We start from the raw sequence: 19,069 nt of genomic DNA on the forward strand, positions 1-19,069 counted from the left end.
TCTTGAGCCACCAACTTGTGTTATTATAATGAAAACATTTAAAGTTTCTTATTTCACTTGCACCCTCATATGTGTCCTATTTAAACTGAGGCAAACTGACCATATTATCTCTTAAGAGATCTCCTTTGCCTTGACCACCTGCAGATTTCTCTTTTCCCTGGTCCCGATCCCATACAAATTGAAATTGAAGTCGAAAACCTTTATGAACTAATTCAAAATCATCTGCCATTTCTGCGGCTAACCTCACAGTTTTAACCCTTTGCTCTTCCACACGAGTTCTCACTACTGCCGGAAGTGAGTTTTTAAATTCCTCCAGAATAATCATTTCCCGAAGAGCATCATATGTCTCGCTTTTTTTAATGCTCTTATCCACCAAAGTTATTTTGTATAATTCTTTTAAATTCTATATATGTCTGACCTGGTTCTTTCCTTAGATTTCTAAACCATTGTCTGTAGGCTTCTGGCACGAGTTCATTTGCACTTAAGATGGCTTTTCTCACCTCATAAAAATCTCTAGGTTACCTCCTCTGATAGTGACGCAAACACTTCACTAGCTCTACCTGCCAACTTTGTTTGAACCAACAACACCCTTATGGTCTGTGGTCATTTTAATTGTTTAGCTATTTTCTCAAATGAAATGAAAAAGGCTTCTACATCCTTCTCATCAAACCTTGGTAATGCTTGAATATATGTAAACATATCCCCAATAGGCCTTTGACTAAGAGGGGTAACTCCTCCTTTCTTCCTCTTTTGCCTTTGCCTCCACAATTTTAAGTTGATGTTCTTTTTGTAGTTCCAGTTTCTGAAGTTCAAAGACTCTTTCTCTTTCTCTTTCCCTTGTCATTGCCATGCTGTCTTCCCTTTGCTTCTAATTAGACCATCAGACATAGGAGCAGAATTCGGCCACTCAGCCCTTCGAGTCTGCTCCGCCATTCAATCATGACTGATATTTTTCTAATCCCCATTCTCCTGCCTTTTCCCCATAACCCTGATCCCCTTATTAATCAAGAACCTATCTATCTCTGTCTCAAAGACACACAATGACCCGGCCTCCACAGCCTTCTGAGGCAAAGAGTTCCACAGATTCACTCTCTGGCTGAAGAAATTCCTCCTCATCTCTGTTTTAAAGGATCGTCCCTTTAGTCTGAGGTTGTGCCCTCTGGTTCTAGTTTTTCCTATTATTCAAGCTGTCTCATTTGTAGCCAATTCCAATGCTTCAAACTACGTCTTTGGCAAATTTAAATGCTGTGCTATCACTGAAATTATCTCTGCCTTCCTCACCTTTTTAGGCGTAGTCAACTGCAGCCCGTTCACCAACTCCAAAAGCTTTGTTTTAACTACGCCCTGTAAACCACTCTGAGTGACCTCTTCCATTACCCAATCTTTAGCCACTGCCAGAGCCATTTTTCACAAGGCACTCTTTATTTAAACCAACCAAATGCACCATTTGAAAGAAAGCTCCAGTTCCCACACTCATTGTGCTTAAATCAAATAATCCCAAGCCAAACAAGGAATTATACTTTTTAATCCCAGCAAGAGCCCTGAAGTTTTGTTAGGGTGCTGGACCAGAATCTCAAGTTATATTAGGAAGCCAAATTAGGCCCCAACAAGTTTCTATTTTGGCACAAATGTGAGGAAAGAATACTTGCTTCCAGGAATGATTCTACTGACAAATCAGGGACTTTTTACAGTAAAACAAGCTATATTTAATAACACAGTTTAAATGAAACCAACAAATGAAGCATCTTTACTATTCACAGTTAAATAAAATTCAGCCCATAGTTTTTTTCATGGTTTGACTCTGTTGAATGCAGACTTGTATCCCTGAAATGTGTGTTTCAATTTCCTCTGGGTATGACTAGGTGTTGTAAAGAGCAGAGCGGGGTTTGCTTTTGACCATTTAGTTTCTCTTTCCAGGACAACCACACCATTGCTATCTTTACCCCCGAGGTGCAGATGCAGCTTGGAAGCTGCTGAAGAGACTGCGATCGCTCTGCCAAGGAAAAATAATTGGAACAGCAATTGGGCAAGGAGTCCACCCCTGCAGTTTCCCCTGTCATTTATTACTCTCTGAAATGGCCTTGCAAGCAAACATTCACAGCAATAATTGATAGATTTTCTGTTTGGCAATGATATCAAGGACCAGGATAGGTAGGCTCCACACTAATGGTTACAAATTCTCGGGCAATAAATGTAGTTTCCTCAGTGTCACCTACACTCTGAGTATCGAGCACTTAAAATAAATCAATGCAGCAGCTAAAAATGAAACCAATTAGTCATCCTGAAAAGATTGTGATTTCCTTGGATTTGTCATCCAATTCCATTATTTTCACCTAACCACAACTACCTGACTGGATATAAAACTGGTTTAAAGTGGCCAATCGAATTTTTTGACCGTGCATTATTTTGTATAATTACCTTCAGCAGGGACAGATTTAGTCTGTTCTTTAAGGAATAAAGGTCCGGGTTCTTATCTTGTGCCTGGCACGTGAAACCTTTTGTATGATATAAGTCAGTCATGAAGTGCACATAATCGGTATCCAAATTTATAATCTTTTCATCTGCAACATATAGAATTAGTTTATCCTGACATGACATGAGAAATAAATCATATAAACATTATGAACAATAAACATTATCTATCCTGATGCATGATAAATAGTGAAAACAAATGGACTTTTACTCAGACAAATAGCATGAGTAATAATAATAATTCACAGATACATTTGTCAGCCCAAGTCGGTGTAATGAATTTGATTTGATTTATTATTGTCACATGTATTAACATACAGTGAAAAGTATTGTTTCTTGCGCGCTATACAGACAAAGCATACTGTTCATAGAGAAGAAAATGAGAGAGTGCAGAATGCAGTGTTGCAGTCATAGCTAGGATGTAGAGAAAGATCAACTTAATGCAAGGTAAGTCCATTCAAAAGTCTGACGGCAGCAGGGAAGAAGCTGTTCTTGAGTCAGTTGGTACGTGACCTCAGACTTTTGTATCTTTTTCCCGATGGAAGATGGAAGAGGGAATGTCCAGGAGTGCGTGGGGTCCTTAATTATGCTGGCTGCCTTGCCGAGGCAGCGGGAAGTGTAGACAGAGTCAATGGATGGGAGGCTGGTTTGCGTGATGGATTGGACTACATTCATGACCTCTTGTAGTTTCTTGCGGTCTTGGGCAGAGCAGGAGCCATACCAAGCTGTGATACAATCAGAAAGAATGCTTTCTATGGTGCATCTGTAAAAGTTGCTGAGAGTCGTAGCTAACATGCCAAATTTCCTTAGTCTTCTGAGAAAGTAGAGGCGTTGGTGGGCTTTCTTAACTATAGTGTCAGCATGGGGGAGACGAGGACAGGTTGTTGGTGATCTGGACACCTAAAAACTTGAAGCTCTCGACTTTTCTACTTCATCCCCGTTGATTTAGACAGGGGCATGTTCTCCTTTACGCTTCCTGGAGTCAATGACAATCTCCTTCGTTTTGTTGACATTGAGGGAGAGATTATTGTTGTCGCACCAGTTCACCAGATTCTCTATCTCATTCCTGTACTCTGTCTCGTCATTGTTTGAGATCCGACCCACTGCGGTGATGTCGTCAGCAAACTTGAAAATCGAATTGGAGGGGAATTTGGCCGCACAGTCATAGGTGTATAAGGAGTATAGTAGGGGGCTGAGAACACAGCCTTGTGGGGCACCGGTGTTGAGGATTATGGTGGAGGAGGTGTTGTTGCCTATTCTTATGATTGTGGTCTGTGAGTTAGGAAGTTCAGGATCCAGTCGCAGAAGGAGGTGCCGAGGCCCAGGCCACGGAGTTTGGAGATGAGTTTCGTGGGAATAATAGTGTTGAAGGCTGAGCTGTAGTCAATAAATAGGAGTCTGACATAGGTGTCCTTGTTATCTAGGTGTTCCAGGGTTGAATGCAGGGCCAGGGAGATGGCGTCTGCTGTGGACCTGTTGCGGCAGTAGGCAAACTGTAGTGGATCCAGGTTGTCCGGGAGGCTGGAATTGATTCGTGCCATGACTAACCTTTCGAAGGACTTCATAATGATGGATGTTGAAGCCACCGGCCGATTGTCATTAAGGCACGCTGCTTGGTTTTTCTTAGGTACCAAGATGATGGTCGTCTTCTTGAAGCAGATAGGGACCTCAGATTGTTGTAAAGAGAGGTTGAAGATGTCTGTGAATACCTCCGCCAGCTGATCTGTGCAGGATCTGAGTGCACATCTGGGTATCCCATCTGGGCCAGTTGCTTTCCGTGGGTTGACCTTCAAGAAAGCTGCTCTGACATCTGCAATGGTGACCCCAGATACAGGTTCATCCAGGGCTTCCAGGGTAGAGGGCATGCTCTCGCTGACCTCTTGCTCACAACGGGCGTAGAATGCATTGAGCTCATCAGGGAGAGGTGCGTTGGAGCCAGCGATTTTGCAGGCCTTCATCTTGTCGCCTGTTATGTCTTGCAGACCTTGCAGCACAAAATGCTTCAACTAATCTTCAATTTGGTCCTGATAGTTAAGGGGGACCACCCACTGCTCTAACAGATTTGTGAGTGGGAGTAGGGCGGATGGTCTGTAGTTTCCCATCTTGCACACCTTTTTAAAAGGTTGTAACATTCATGATTTTCCAGTCCTCTGGCACCACCCCTGTGTCTGAGCAAGACTGGAAGAATATAAATACCCTGCAATTTCCACTCTTGCTTCCTTCAGTATCTTTAGATGTATCTCATGCAGTCCTGGTACCGTATCAATTTTAAGTACAGATAACCTTCCTAACACCACCTCCTTCTCAATCGTAAATTCTTTGAGTGCACCATTTACCTCCTCCCTCATCCCGGCCTGGCTAGCATCTTCTTCTTTGGCAAAGACAGATGCAAAGTACTCGTATAATACCTGCCTCCCCTTTTTATCCCTAATCAGCCCACTCTTTTTTTTACCATCTGTCTATTATTTAGATGCTTATAGAAGTCCAAGAATTCCCTTCCAAGTGAGTAGCCAGTCTCTTCATGCCATCTCCTTGCTTCTCTTATTGGTTTTGTCACTTCCTTTCTGTCTCTTCTATATTCAGCCTGATTCTCCATTCTATTTTCTACCTGATGTCTGTCACTTACAAGGTTCTCCGTCATCTCCATCTCTATCTCCCTCATCATCCAGGGCTCTCGGGATTTATTTGTCCCAGCTTTCCCCTTCATGGGAATATACCTCGACATTGCTTGAAAGACGTTTTCTTTCAAGGTGTCCATTGTTCAGCCACAGTTCTTTCTGCCAAAGTTTGATTCCAACTCACTCAGAAAGCATGCACCTTGATGCGCGATGAATTCACTCGGGAGGCTGGATCGTACCCGGGAAATAAAGGCTTTTATTAGCAACAAGAATAGAGCATACTGCTTAACAATACAATCCCAGACTAAAGGGTCACGAGGAAGTGCAGTGACCTTTATACTCCTATAGGAAGGCGGAGCCAACCGGAGTGTACCACAGAACAATGCCAACAGGTGGAACACCCCAACCCTAACCCCAACAGTAACAAGAGTAACTTGTGATGTACAAGTACCCATAGTGATAACCATCTATGGTTCAGGACCCATAGTGGTAACCATCTATGGTTCACCACATTCACCCCTCCTTTAAAAACAAAGGCCGGTGGGGCAAAAAAACAGTACGAACTGTCCATATATTCACAAGTTCAGTCGTATCGGAGGTCCGCACCGTCTCTGCGACCTCCGCAGCACTGGCGGTAGCGCCGGTTCTGGTGACCGTGGTGACCCTCTCTCCAAGGTGGTGTCCAGTGACTCCTCCAGTTCCTCACGGACGGGTGGACCTCGAGGTGGCGACAATCTCCTGGACTCAGGCAAGCTGTACACGGGAGTAAGAGGATTAAGTGGAGGTCCCGATACAGCCCGCGCCGTGTCAGGAGGGGAGAGAATGGGCAAAGGAACCCTAACCAGGGGTGCGGGAGCGACGGGGGTTTCCAGGTCCCCTGCAGGCGCCAGATCTCGGATAGAGACCGTGTCCTCTCGCCCGTCAGGATATGCTACATAGGCATATTGAGGGTTGGCGTGGAGGAGATGGACCTGTTCAACCAAAGGGTCGGACTTGCGGGTCCTAACATGCTGCCGCAGGAGGACAGGTCCTGAGTACGTCAACCAAGACGGCAGTGAGGTCCCAGAGGAAGACTTCCTAGGGAAGGTAAACATCCGCTCATGTGGGGTAGCGTTGGTTGCCGTACACAGGAGGGACCGGATTGAATGGAGCGCATCAGAAAGTACCTCTTGCCAACGGGTGACTGGAAGACCCCTAGACCTCAACGCCAGTAAGACAGCCTTCCAGACTGTAGCGTTTTCTCTTTCGACCTGCCCGTTACCCCTGGGGTTGTAACTCGTAGTCCTACTTGAGGCAATTCCTTTAGAGAGCAGGTATTGCCTCAAGTCGTCGCTCATAAACGACGAACCCCTATCACTGTGGATATAACTGGGGTAGCCGAACAGGGTAAAATGACCCCGCAGGGCTTTGATGACCATGAACACGGACATGTCAGAGCAGGGAATGGCAAAAGGGAATCGGGAGTACTCGTCAACCACGTTGAGGAAATACACATTCCGATCTGTTGAAGGAAGGGGGCCCTTGAAATCAACACTCAGTCGTTCAAAAGGGCGAGTGGCCTTAATGAGGTGAGCCCTGTCAGGTCGGTAGAAGTGCGGCTTGCATTCAGCACATACCTGGCAGCTTCGAGTTATCGACCTGACATCCTCTATGGAGTAGGGCAGATTCCGGGCCTTTACAAAATGGAAGAGCCGAGTGATCCCCGGATGGCAGAGATCATTGTGGAGGGCCTGTAGCCGGTCCTCCTGCACACTGGCACATGTTCCACGTGACAGGGCATCTGAGGGCTCATTGAGCTTCCCCGGACGGTACATGATATCATAGTTGTAGGTGGAGAGTTCGATTCTCCACCTCAAGATTTTATCATTTTTAATTTTTCCCCTTAACGTGTTGTTGAACATGAATGCCACGGACCGCTGGTCCGTGAGCAGGGTAAATCGTTTTCCAGCCAAATAATGGCGCCAATGCCGTACAGCCTCCACAATGGCCTGAGTCTCTTTTTCCACAGAGGAGTGCCGAATTTCAGGGCCTTGGAGGGTGCGAGAGAAAAAGGCGACGGGCCTACCCGCCTGGTTAAGTGTGGCGGCCAGGGCGAAATCAGATGCATCACTCTCCACCTGGAAGGGGATGGACTCATCGACAGCGTGCATCGTGGCTTTCGCGATGTCAGCTTTTATCCCTTCAAAGGCTAAGTGAGCCTCTGCTGCCAGGGGAAAAGAGGTAGATTTTATGAGCGGACGGGCTTTGTCCGCATAATTGGGAACCCACTGTGCGTAATACGAGAAGAAGCCTAAGCATCTCCTCAGTGCTTTGATGCTAGTGGGTAGGGGAAGTTCAAGGAGGGGACGCATATGGTCTGGATCGGGGCCGATGACCCCGTTTTCTACCACATATCCGAGGATTGCTAGGCGGTGCTTGCTGAATACACACTTCTCCTTGTTATAGGTCAGATTCAGGCGAGACGCAGTGCGTAAAAACTTCAGGAGGTTGGCGTCGTGGTCCTGCTGGTCATGGCCGCAGATAGTGACGTTGTCCAGGTACGGGAAGGTAGCCTGTAGTCCATTTTGGTCCACCATTCAGTCCATTTCACGCTGGAAGACCGAGACCCCATTAGTGACGCCAAAAGAGACCCTTAAGAAGTGGTAGAGACAGCCATCCGCCTCAAAGGCCGTGTATTTTCGGTCCTCTGGGCGAATGGGGAGCTGGTGGTAGGCTGACTTCAAGTCAATGGTGGAGAACACCCGGTACTGCGCAATCTGGTTGACCATGTCAGATATGCACGGGAGAGGGTACGCGTCCAGCTGCGTGTACCTATTAATGGTCTGACCATAGTCTATGACCATCCGGGGCTTGTCTCCAGTCTTAACCACCACGACTTGCGCTCTCCATGGGCTAGTGCCAGGTTGAATGATCCCTTCCCTGAGGAGCCGCTGAACCTCAGATCGAATAAAGATCCGATCCTCAGCGCTGTAACGCCTGCTCTTAGTTGTGATGGGCTTGCAGCCTGGCACAAGATTTTCAAGTAAAGAAGGCGGGGTAATTTTGAGTGTCGAGAGGCAGCATGTGGAGCGCGCTGGGCAATTTGGAGGCTGCAGTTCTCCCACTGAAAGTGGAGGGAGTTGTCCATCGTACTGCAGGGTCACACTCCTCAGGTGGACCATAAAGTCTAGTCCCAGGAGTACCGGAGCGCAAAGGTGCGGTAACACGAGGAGCCTGAAGTTCTCATAAACTGTGCCCCGCACCGTTAGAGTTACCTTGCAGCTCCCAAGAACGGTAACAGATCGGGACCTCGACGCCATAGAGATTGTCTGCCTGACAGTTTGTACTCGGAGAGCGCACCGTTTCACGGTATCCGGATGAATGAAACTCTCCGTGCTCCCGCTGTCAAACAGACAATGTATCAGGCGTCCGTTTACCTCTATGTCCATCATGGACTTGTCGAGTCTGTGAGGCTTGGCCTGGTCCAGGATGATTGACGCCACTGTTGGATCCCGAGTGCAACTGCAGGCAGCTGAGATGGTCGATGATGAGGACCCCTGCTGGTCGTCTGCTGCCGGTGTCGACCAAAATGGCTGCGCCCATGGATCGCACGTGGTCGATGGCGTTGAAAGTGGCGGCACTCGCAGGTCGCACGTGTCTTGCGTCATCATCATCAGGAATGGCGGCGCCCGTGAATCGCACGTGGTTGAAGACATCGACGATGCTGGAGACGAGGAGACGGATCCTGGGGAGTCACACGCAGCACTGCTTGGCTTCGAAGGGGGCTTCGCTCAGCACACTTTAGCATAGTGCCCTTTCTTTCCACAAGCAGAGCAAAATACCATCCTGGCCGGACATCTCTGGCAAGGGTGCTTCGCCAATCCACAGAAATAGCACTGTGGGCCTCCTGGAGCTGCCGCAGCCGTCAGGTCCGAAGTTGAAAGCACGATCACGCAGTTCCTAGGAGCCGCTGGGTAGAGTTGAGTCGGTGGCTGTACTTGCCACGATGTTCCCATGTGGTCGGTGGGGTAAGTTTCAAGACTTCTGGAGACCGTTTCCATCGCATCAGCCAATTCCACCGTCTTAGCTAGGTCTAAGTTACTCTGCTCGAGCAGCCGCAGGCGAATATAGGATGAGCCGATTCCCGCCACGAACGCGTCTCGGATCAAATCGTTAGTGTATTGAGTAGCCGACACTGGCTTGCAATTGCAGGCTCTGGCTAGCTGCTGATGTTCGCGCAGGTACTGTCCCGTCGTTTCGCCAGGCTGCTGCCGCCGAGTGGCTAGCAGGTGACGAGCATGAATCTCGTTTGGCGGTTTATGGTACAGCTTCTTGAGTAATTCGATGGCCTCTTTGTAGTCTTGGGAATCGCGGATTGTTGCATACACAGTGTCGCTTACCCTTGCGTGGAGGACCCGCAGTCTGTCGACGTCGTTTTGGACTGCTGTTGAGACGTCGATATAATCCTGGAAACACTTCAACCAATGGTCGAAAGTGTTCGATGCTCCAGCGGCACGCGGATCTAAGGTAAGCCGATCGGGTTTTAACATTTGCTCCATGTTTTTTTTTTAAAACAAAAATTGTTGCTAATAAAATTGATGCGCGATTAATTCACTCGGGAGGCTGGATCGTACCCAGGAAATAAAGGATTTTATTAGCAACAAGAATAGAGCATACTGCTTAACAATACAATAAGAAGTCTCACAACACCAGGTTAAAGTCCAACAGGTTTATTTGGTAGCAAATACCATAAGCTTTCGGAGCGCTGCCCCTTCAGCTAGGCGCTGCCCCTTCAGAAGGGGCAGCGCTCCAAAAGCTTATGGTATTTGCTACCAAATAAACCTGTTGGACTTTAACCTGGTGTTGTGAGACTTCTTACTGTGCTTACCCCAGTCCAACGCCGGCATCTCCACATCATAACAATACAATCCCAGACTAAAGGGTCACTAGGAAGTGCAGTGACCTTTGTACTCCTATAGGAAGGCGGAGCCAACCGGAGTGTACCACAGAACAATGCCAACAGGTGGAACACCCCAACAGTAACAAGAGTAACATATGTACAAGTACCCATAGTGATAACCATCTATGGTTCAGTACCCATAGTGGTAACCATCTATGGTTCACCACACACCTTAACTTATTTTCCCCTTTAATCTGACCCCATCATATCTATCAAACTCTCTAAGTACTCTATTTACATTGATACTCCTCTCTGATATATCCTCCAGTTAAAACTGCTCTCCTGTCCACTCTCAGCTTTTTGTCTCAGGCTCTCATCTGCCTGTCAATCTAGCCCACCGGAACTAACAAACCTCTCCACAATGGTTGATTTAGTCAGGAGCTGTTTCCAGCAAGTTCTCTTCACACAACAAACCCAAAGCTCTCAAATTCTCTCCTTAAATCCTTTTTGCTTTGCATCTAGATTCCGTTGCCCTCAGCACTTCTTTGAACTTAACTTTTCAAAAATATAAAAACATTTCATGTTTTCCTCTGACACCCACTTTATAGTCAAATGAAATGTAATAACCTTCCTTTGTTCACAACCTGTAAAAGCCTTGCACTCTCCTTTGAAACTTAACAGCTGCTCTGTGACATTCTTGACCCTGACACCAGGGAGACAACCTACCATCCTGGAATCACATCTCTGGCTGTAAAAATATCTGTCTGCTCCCCTAAATATGGAATTCTACAACCACTTTAGACTTTCACTTTTCCTCCTCCCCTCCTGTGCAGCTGAACAATCCACGGTACCACAAACTTTTCCCTTACTACAGTCCTCTGAGAAACAATCTCACTGAGCTCTATTGAAAAAGCAAACATGGTTGGAGAGCGAGGTAGCCTCAGGGGATTCCTGCACTACCTGTCCATTTTCCTTACATACTCTGACAATCACCAATTCCCCCTCTGCCTGTGTACTTATTAACTGCAGTGTGGCGACCTCTCTAAACATGCTATCCACGTAATCCTCAGCCTTGCGGATGAACCACAGTGACTCCAGCTGCCACGTGGGTTCCACACTCTGGACTTCACATTTCTGTAGCTGGTGACACTTCCTGCAGATGTCGCAGGGTGCTCCAAATGGCCAAGCTGCACTGCCACACCTTAAACCTTATTTAAAGTATTTACTACAGTACAGTATAATATAATAACTCACCTATCACTCACTAATCATCTCGTCAGTGCCAAATCTGGATAGGCCTATACTTACCAACCAATCTGCCCTCAGGATTCCTGAACAGCGTATTTATATTTTATCTGTAAACTCACACCTCTCTAGCTTTCTCAAATTCATTCATAGAATGTGAGAATGACTGGCAAGACCAGTATTCATTGCTCACACTTAATTTCCCTCAGAAGATGATGAACTGCCTTCTTTTTGCTGCAGTCCATATCGTGTAGGTGCAACCACAGTGCTGTAAGGAGAGAGTACCAAGATTCTGACCTAGCAACAGTGAAGAAATGGCTTCCAGTGAAGATATAGTTCCAAGGATGGCATGCTGCTTAGAGAGGAGCTTGTAGCTGTTGGTGTTCCCATACATTTGCTTGTCCTTGTTTTTCTAGGTGATAGTGGTCAGGGGTTTGAAGGATTCTGTCAAAAGGGCCTTGGCAAGTTTTTGCAGGGCATCTTGTAAATAGTATATATTGATGCCAATGCATTTGAATCCATGAATCACTCTGCTGCTCCATGGCTTCTGGCTTCCTGCTATTTAGAAAATGCTCTTCTCTAACTTTGTTCGGTCCAAAGTGGATGACCTCACACTTCCTCACACTGAACATCTGCTGCCTCACTTCTGTCCACTCAAATAATCTATCAGTGATTATTTGTATTTTTTTGCTACCAGTTGAACATTTCCTATACCATGGCAGCCAGCTCTCTCAAAAGGCCATGTTAGAGGGGTTAGGATAACCTGGGACTATTAAGATAAACTAATTTAGAGTGACTATAGTATAGAAAAAGTACAAAATACCTGGTGTTACAAAAGTACAGTTTGCATAGAAACACATATAATCACTGTTAGAGAATTTAAACATGTATTTTTTGAAAACATATTGTATTCTGTATTAAAGGCATCCACCTTGGCTGATGATGTGATACAGCTGAGCGAGAAGAACTACATTCCTTGAAACAAAACAGCTACTGAGAACTATTTTATCAGTGTAGCTTTAGAAAGTACAAGCTTCCCAGATAGTAGAATGAATAGAATAATTCAATTTTCCCAATAAAGGGTTGCTAAGTAGACAGTTGGAAAAGAACTTTCAAACTCTACGAACTTACGTATTCTCATGCTGCCAGAGAGTGAAATGGTATTGGCCAAGGTAAATGATTCATATTGAAATGATTAGCTCACATCTCGCTGGGATGAGCAAAGAGGTGGGCAAATGATTTTTGAAAAATTATAATTGTACTCTGATAACAATGCAACTTGGAATAGTTTGGGCTGTCCCAAATTGTTCTCCTACACCAGGCCTGGGCAACAATAAAGTACATTTTCAACCCGAATTACTGTCTCCGTGAGTTCTTTGTATTTGCTGAGCAGTAATTGATAAAGAGCAATCTCTCACATGAAAGCCAGCATAATACGTAGGCCTGTGAAAGGCCACCACATATGAAGAGATGCAACCAATTGATCAACTGTGTCAGGTCAACCTTTGACAAAGTATGGCAGCCAGAGTCTGACAACAAAACCTTTACAAGTCAACTATAACTTTTGGTATAGAGAACAGTTGTCGTCACCGCACTCTATACTGCAATGAGTCCTGGATGGTGTATCAGTGTCATATAACAATGCTCGAGAAATTCCATCAATTATGCTTCCACTGTATCATCCGGATTCAAGGAGAGGACACTGGAGTCATTTTGAAGTCAGCTCCACAGGTATTCAGGCAAAACCTCTTATTCTTTATGGGATGTGGGTGTTGACGGCTAGGCCAGCATTTGTTGCCTATTCCTAAATGCTCCTGTGAAGGTGGTGGTGAGCTCCTTTCTTGAATCGCTGCAGTCCATTTGGTGTAAGTGCACCCACAGTGCTATGAGGGAGGGAGTTCCAGGATTTTCAGCCAGCAACAGTGATGAAATGGTGGTATTGTCCCAAGTCAGGTTAGTGTGGTGACCTGGAGAGGAACTTGCAGATGATGGTATTTGCTAGTTGCTGGAAGTCGCGAGTTTAGAAGGTGCTTTCAAAGGCATTTTGGTGAGTTGCTGCATTGCATCTTGTACATGGCGCAGTGTTACCTCTCCCCCCACTCCACCCCCACCCATAATGTGTCAGTAGTGGAGGAGTGAATGTTGAATTTGGTGAAAGGGATGTTAGTGAAGCAGACTGTTTTATCCTGGGTGGGGTTGAGCTTCTTGAGTGCTGTTGGAGGTGCACTCACCCAAGCAAGTGGAGAGTATTCCATTACACTCTGACTTTTACCTTGTAGATGGTGGTCAGGCTTTGGACAGGAGGCTAGTTATTCACTTCAAAATTCCTTGTCTCTGACTTGCTTTTGTATTTTTTTATATTTCCTCAGGGGAGAGCGCGAACGCAGTGCCCCACTACCACAAATTTTGCAGTCGAGTATCCCGCATTTGGGGACATCACAGGCGTCAGAGTATTTGTATGGCTGGACTAGTTCAGTTTCATGACAATATTAATCCTGAGGAGACTGATTCATGTCACATCAATTTTGATGGATTGGACACATGTTCAAATAGCTGTAAACTGTCTCTCCTACCAAGTGCTGTTTTCTCAACATCCAAATCGCTAATATTCCATAGGAGTGCCATGAAAAGGCTTCAAAGACACTCTGAAGCTCTCTTTGGACTATGTAGCATTGACATTAATGGCTTGCTATTAATAGTTAAGAATGGTGATAACTTGTCTATCAAGTTGGATCTCATTTTTAGTCAGAGTCCTACTGATTGAGTCAGAGTGGTGGCAGGGACTCATCTATATAATGCAAAGTTCAGGTCCCTTTACCGATCTCTAGCGGGGTACCATAGGCAGGGTACTTTAACTACATTATTTCAATACTCTGTTTCCTATTGCCTAAACAATTCTCTATCCAAGCTCCATTTCCTCCAAGTCATGTGTTCCCATTTTTGTTCAGTTTCTCAAGTAGAACTTTATCCATTGGAACTTTGTTGCTACCTCTTCAAAATGTTCAGCCAGATTTGGCAGACATGAACAATCCTTTCACAAATCCATGTGGGCTTTCTGACCTGTTCATATTTGTTCAAATGCTCTGAACCCTAATCTCTCTGTACTGGAGTTTGGGGTTGCAGTCAAGTGCGAATGTTGAAGTTTGATGATTGATGGGATTTAAGGGTTAAATTAACTTAATTTCTGTCAAGTTGCTAGAAAAAGCAGAAAGCCTGAAAATTGAGAACAGTTCAGAATACAGCAAAGTAGAAACAAGAGACAGATTAAGAGGGGAAAAATAGAGTATGAGAATAAGCTTGCAAGTAACATAAAATCAGACTGTAAAAGCTTCTAGAATTCTGTTAAAAAAAGATTAGTGAAGACAAATATAGGTCCCTGGAAGGGTTAAAAATTATTCACTGCAGTTCTTAGAAAATGCCAGAGCTGCAAGGTACAGCTGCAAAAACAATGTACAAGAGAGCTTTGATAGACCATAAGAGGGCTGTAACTACATATATCGCTGCTTTCCAGCTAACAGCCCAGCACTGCCAATGTGTTTTATAAAGTCACTACTCAGGGTGACAGCCAGTCAAGGACCATAGTCATGTGTCTATTGATAATGTAGCTGTGTGTACATGCACTGTTGATGATTGGGTGGTAGACAAGCATCAAGTTGCTGCAATTGGTTGAACATCACTATGGGAAACAAATTAAATAATCAGAACCGACAAAGGGTCATCCAGACTCGAAACATTGGCTCTATTCGCTCCCCACAGATGCTGTCAGACCTGCTGAGCTTCTCCAGCATTTTCTGTTTTTGTTTAGATTCCAGCACCCGCAGTATTTTGCTTTTATCTTAAGTAATCAGAACTATTAGTTGGTATTGATTACTTTCAAATAAAGTGTACAATGTTGATTGGTATATCTTAATTACTTGTAAAAGTATAATTGCTGTGTATTTCTTTGTTCTGAGAATCTGTATGCTACGTGTGGAAACAGGTTTCCCCTGCAAAGGCATGAATAAAGGCGGATTTAAAACTCCAAAAAAGCTTTGTCTAATCTATCAGGGGGAGTGAAGAACAGAATAGCTGAATAGCTTTTTCTCCCTAACAGTCCCTTGCAGTCTGAAATGGGAGAATTCATAGAAACATAGAAACTAGAAGCAGGAGTAGGTCATTCAGCCTGTCAAGCCCGTTCCGCCATTCATTTTGATCATGGCTGATCATCAAATTCAATATCCTGATTCCCCCCTTCGCTCTATATCTCTTGATCCTTTTAGCCCCAAGAGCTATATCTAATTTTTTCTTGAAATCAGACAACATTTTGGCCTCAACTACATTCAGTGGTAGTGAATTCCACACATTCCCCACCCTCTGGGTGAAGAAATTTCTCCTCACCTCAGTTCTAAAAGGTTTACCCCTTATCCTCAAACTGTGACCCCTAGTTCTGGACTCCCCCACCATTGGGAATATTCTTTCTGAATCTACCCGGTTTAACCCTTTTAGAATTGTATAAGTTTCTATGAAATCCCCTCTCACTCTTCTAAACTGCAGTGAATATAATCCTAACCGACTTAGTCTTTCCTCACATGACAGATCTGCCATCTCAGGAATCAGCCTGGTAAACTTTTGCTGCACTCCCTCTATAGCAAGGATATCCTTCCTTGGATAAGGACACCAAAACTGCACACAGTACTCCAGGTGTGGCCTCACCAACATACTGTACAATTGCAGCAAAACATCCCTATCCCGATACTCAAATCCACTCGCTATGAAGGCCAACATGTCATTTGCCTTCTTTACTGCCTGCTGTACCCGCGCGCTTACTTTCAGTGACTGATGCACAAGGACTCCAAGGACTCTCAATTTACACGCATACAAGTAATAATCTGTCTTCCTATTATTGCTACCTAAGTGGATGACCTCACATTTATCCACATTATACTGCATTTACCATGCAGATGCCCACACACTTAGCCTGCCCAAACCACGCTGAAGCATCTCTGCATCCTCCTCACAGCTCACTCTCCCACCCAACTTTGTATCATCTGTAAATTTGGAGATAACACATTCAGTTCCCTCTTCCAAATGATTAATATATAACGTGAACAGCTGGCGTCCTAGCACAGACTATTATGTGAGACCTTGTCGAAAGCCTTCTGAAAATAATAGGTACAGCAGGCAGTAAAGGCGGCAAATAGTCAACTGCAACAGTCCCAGTGGACTAGGTGACAAATGTAACCCCACTATTTAAAAAAAGGAAATAAGAAAATAGGGAATTGCACATGAGCCTAATATCAGTAGCAGGAAAATGCTGGAGTTGATTATTAAGGATGTGTTAACAGGACATTAAGAAAATATCAATGGAATTAGACAAAGTCAACATGGATTTATGAAAGGAAATCATGTTTTACAAGCCCACCAGTTTGAGGGCGTGACAAGCAGAATTAACAAGGGTAAATCAGTAGATGTGGCATATTTGAATTTTCAGAAAGTTTTTGATAAAGTCCCACACAGGATGTTAATGTGCAAAATTAACACACATGGGATTAGGGGTTTTGAAAAGGTAGACAAAGAAAATCCCATCCCATTAGCTGATGACACAAGGTGGGGGGGCACAGATTTAAGGTTTTTGGCAAGGAACATGGGAGAAGGGTGTAAAGAAGAACTTTTTTGGGCAGCAAGGAGAAAAGACCTGGAACTTGCTGCCTACGAGATTAGTTATTATTACTGTCAGTCATCCACCTCAGGAGGCATGCACGTGCCCAGAGTGATGTTGCTTTTGCATTGAACATTGTTGTGTGTGCAAAGGTCAGTTTGTGAGCTGCGTCCCTTCCACAGATGGCACAGATCAATAGCATTGGCCCGAGGTTGACTGATGCTTTTTGCCAATGGGCTCTCTTTTCCCCATCTGGTTATTTCTTTTGCCCTTTGCTCTTTCCAGGCCCTTCCTGGCCTCTTAGAATCATAGAATCCCACAGTGCAGAAAGAGGCCATTCGGCCCATCGAGTCTGCACCAACCACAATCCCACCCAGGCCCTACCCCCATATCCCTACATATTTACCCACTAACCCCTCTAACCTATGCATCCCGGGACACTAAGGGGCAATTTAGAATGGCCAATCAACCTAGCCCGCACATCTTTGGACTGTGGGAGGAAACCGGAGCACCCGGAGGAAACCCAGACAGCTGTCTTATCCCCAGACAGTTCATTAAGCAATGAGAACTTCCCATGCATCAGCTCTGATCTTGGTCAACTTGAAGTCTCTTTATAGACATCCTATTATCACAGACGTTGTCGATCTGTTGGTCTTGTGTTGATAGCAAGTTCACCACAGAGCATGTCTTTGGGAATGTGACCGTTATTCATTTGGTGTACGTGGACCCCGCCAACAGAATCACTGCTGATCAAGAGGGCAAACATTTTACAGATATCTGCACGCTGGTGTACATCTATAGTTGGTATTCTATCTTGCCGGGAGTTCATCTGAGGCAGCAGAAGTGGAAGCTCTTCAGCCATTTTTCTGGGCTTGCAAAAGGAGGGTGCTGAGAACTTAAGCCTGGTCCATATTTTGAATTAGTTTGCTGTTGCTCTACACTTATCTTCCCAACCTTGACCTAACAGCTGCGCTTTGGCAGTCCTGGTGCTCACTTCATATCAAGGGATAGGCTGCTGGTGATTATTGATTCAAGGCACGTGAAGCTGCTGGCAACTTGCAGACTGAAGCTGAGAATGTTGATGGAAGATGGAGTGTCTACGTCCTGGACCTTAACATTGGTCTTTCTGATACTGAATGTCAGTCCAAACCCTTTGCAGGCCCAGGTGAACAAATCTTCAAGCTGCTGCAAGTGACCCACATCTGAAACAAAGACATGGCCTGAGTGGGGATCGGAGTTAGGTGCAGGCTTTAGCCGTTGGGGGGTCGGTTTAAGACAGAGTTGAGGAGGAACTTCTTCTCCCAGAGGGTGGTGAATCTCTGGAATTCTCTGCCCACTGAGGTGGTGGAGGCTACCTCGCTGAATATGTTTAAAGCGCGGATGGATGGATTCCTGAGCGGTAAGGGAATTAAGGGTTATGGGGATCAGGCGGGTAAGTGGTACTGATCCACGTCAGATCAGCCATGATCTTATTGAATGGCGGGGCAGGCTCGAGGGGCTAGATGGCCTACTCCTGCTCCTATTTCTTATGTTCTTATGTTCTTATGATTCATTTACCAAGCCCGAGACGGAAATCTGGACTCGAAATAAAATGACAGCTGGTTGTGTGGAGGGTGGTTACTGGTATAGCTCTGTTAGCCCAAACAGTCTGCTTCTGTGCTGCAAATTATAAGACATTCTGTGTAATATTTAATAATTATATATACAAGGATACAATAAATTTACCGCTTGAACATTGAAAAGTTGATTTTCCTGGGATGTTGTTCATAGTTTCAGCAAGTTTGATGGCAAGGTAGGTCCGGCCAAGTTCAAATTTATGCACAAGGTAAGAACCATAAAGTTTATGCAAAGTTTGAGACAAAGGTGTCCTGAGTAGTTCCTGAATTGCCTGTGGGTTGATAAACAAAATAATTTAGTGCAATAGCAACATGACAAGGCCACATATAATCCTTCCCAGCCCAAGGACTATGGAGGGTTTTTTTAAACATACATGTGGGGCAATGAAATAGAGGGATATAGTAGCAGGATGTACCTGCAAACTCTAACATCATTGGGATTCATTTGATGTGAGTTGCTCTGAACCGCAATCATTTAGCTATCATTTACTGTTGCTACCGTGGGGTGGGGGGTGGGGGTAGGGGGGGGGGGGGGGGGGGGGGGGGGTTGGGGGGGTGTGGGGGGGGGGGGGGTGTGGGGGGTTGGGGGGGAATGGGGGGT

General features: G+C 45.2%; 1 protein-coding gene across 1 annotated transcript in view; it reads right to left on the minus strand.

Annotated features, from left to right (window-relative positions):
* Positions 1-19,069, minus strand: part of LOC144507661 (cilia- and flagella-associated protein 54-like) — a 191,603-nt gene that overhangs the window by 120,136 nt on the left and 52,398 nt on the right. The window contains exons 10-11 of the mRNA XM_078234818.1: positions 18,578-18,740; positions 2,419-2,561 (exon numbers count right to left, since the gene is read on the minus strand). Of these exons, the coding sequence (XP_078090944.1) occupies positions 2,419-2,561; positions 18,578-18,740 (306 nt within the window). The remainder of the gene's footprint in view (positions 1-2,418; positions 2,562-18,577; positions 18,741-19,069) is intronic.

The sequence above is a fragment of the Mustelus asterias genome, chromosome 19, assembly GCF_964213995.1.
Source record: "Mustelus asterias chromosome 19, sMusAst1.hap1.1, whole genome shotgun sequence".
Taxonomy (NCBI): Eukaryota; Metazoa; Chordata; class Chondrichthyes; order Carcharhiniformes; family Triakidae; genus Mustelus; species Mustelus asterias.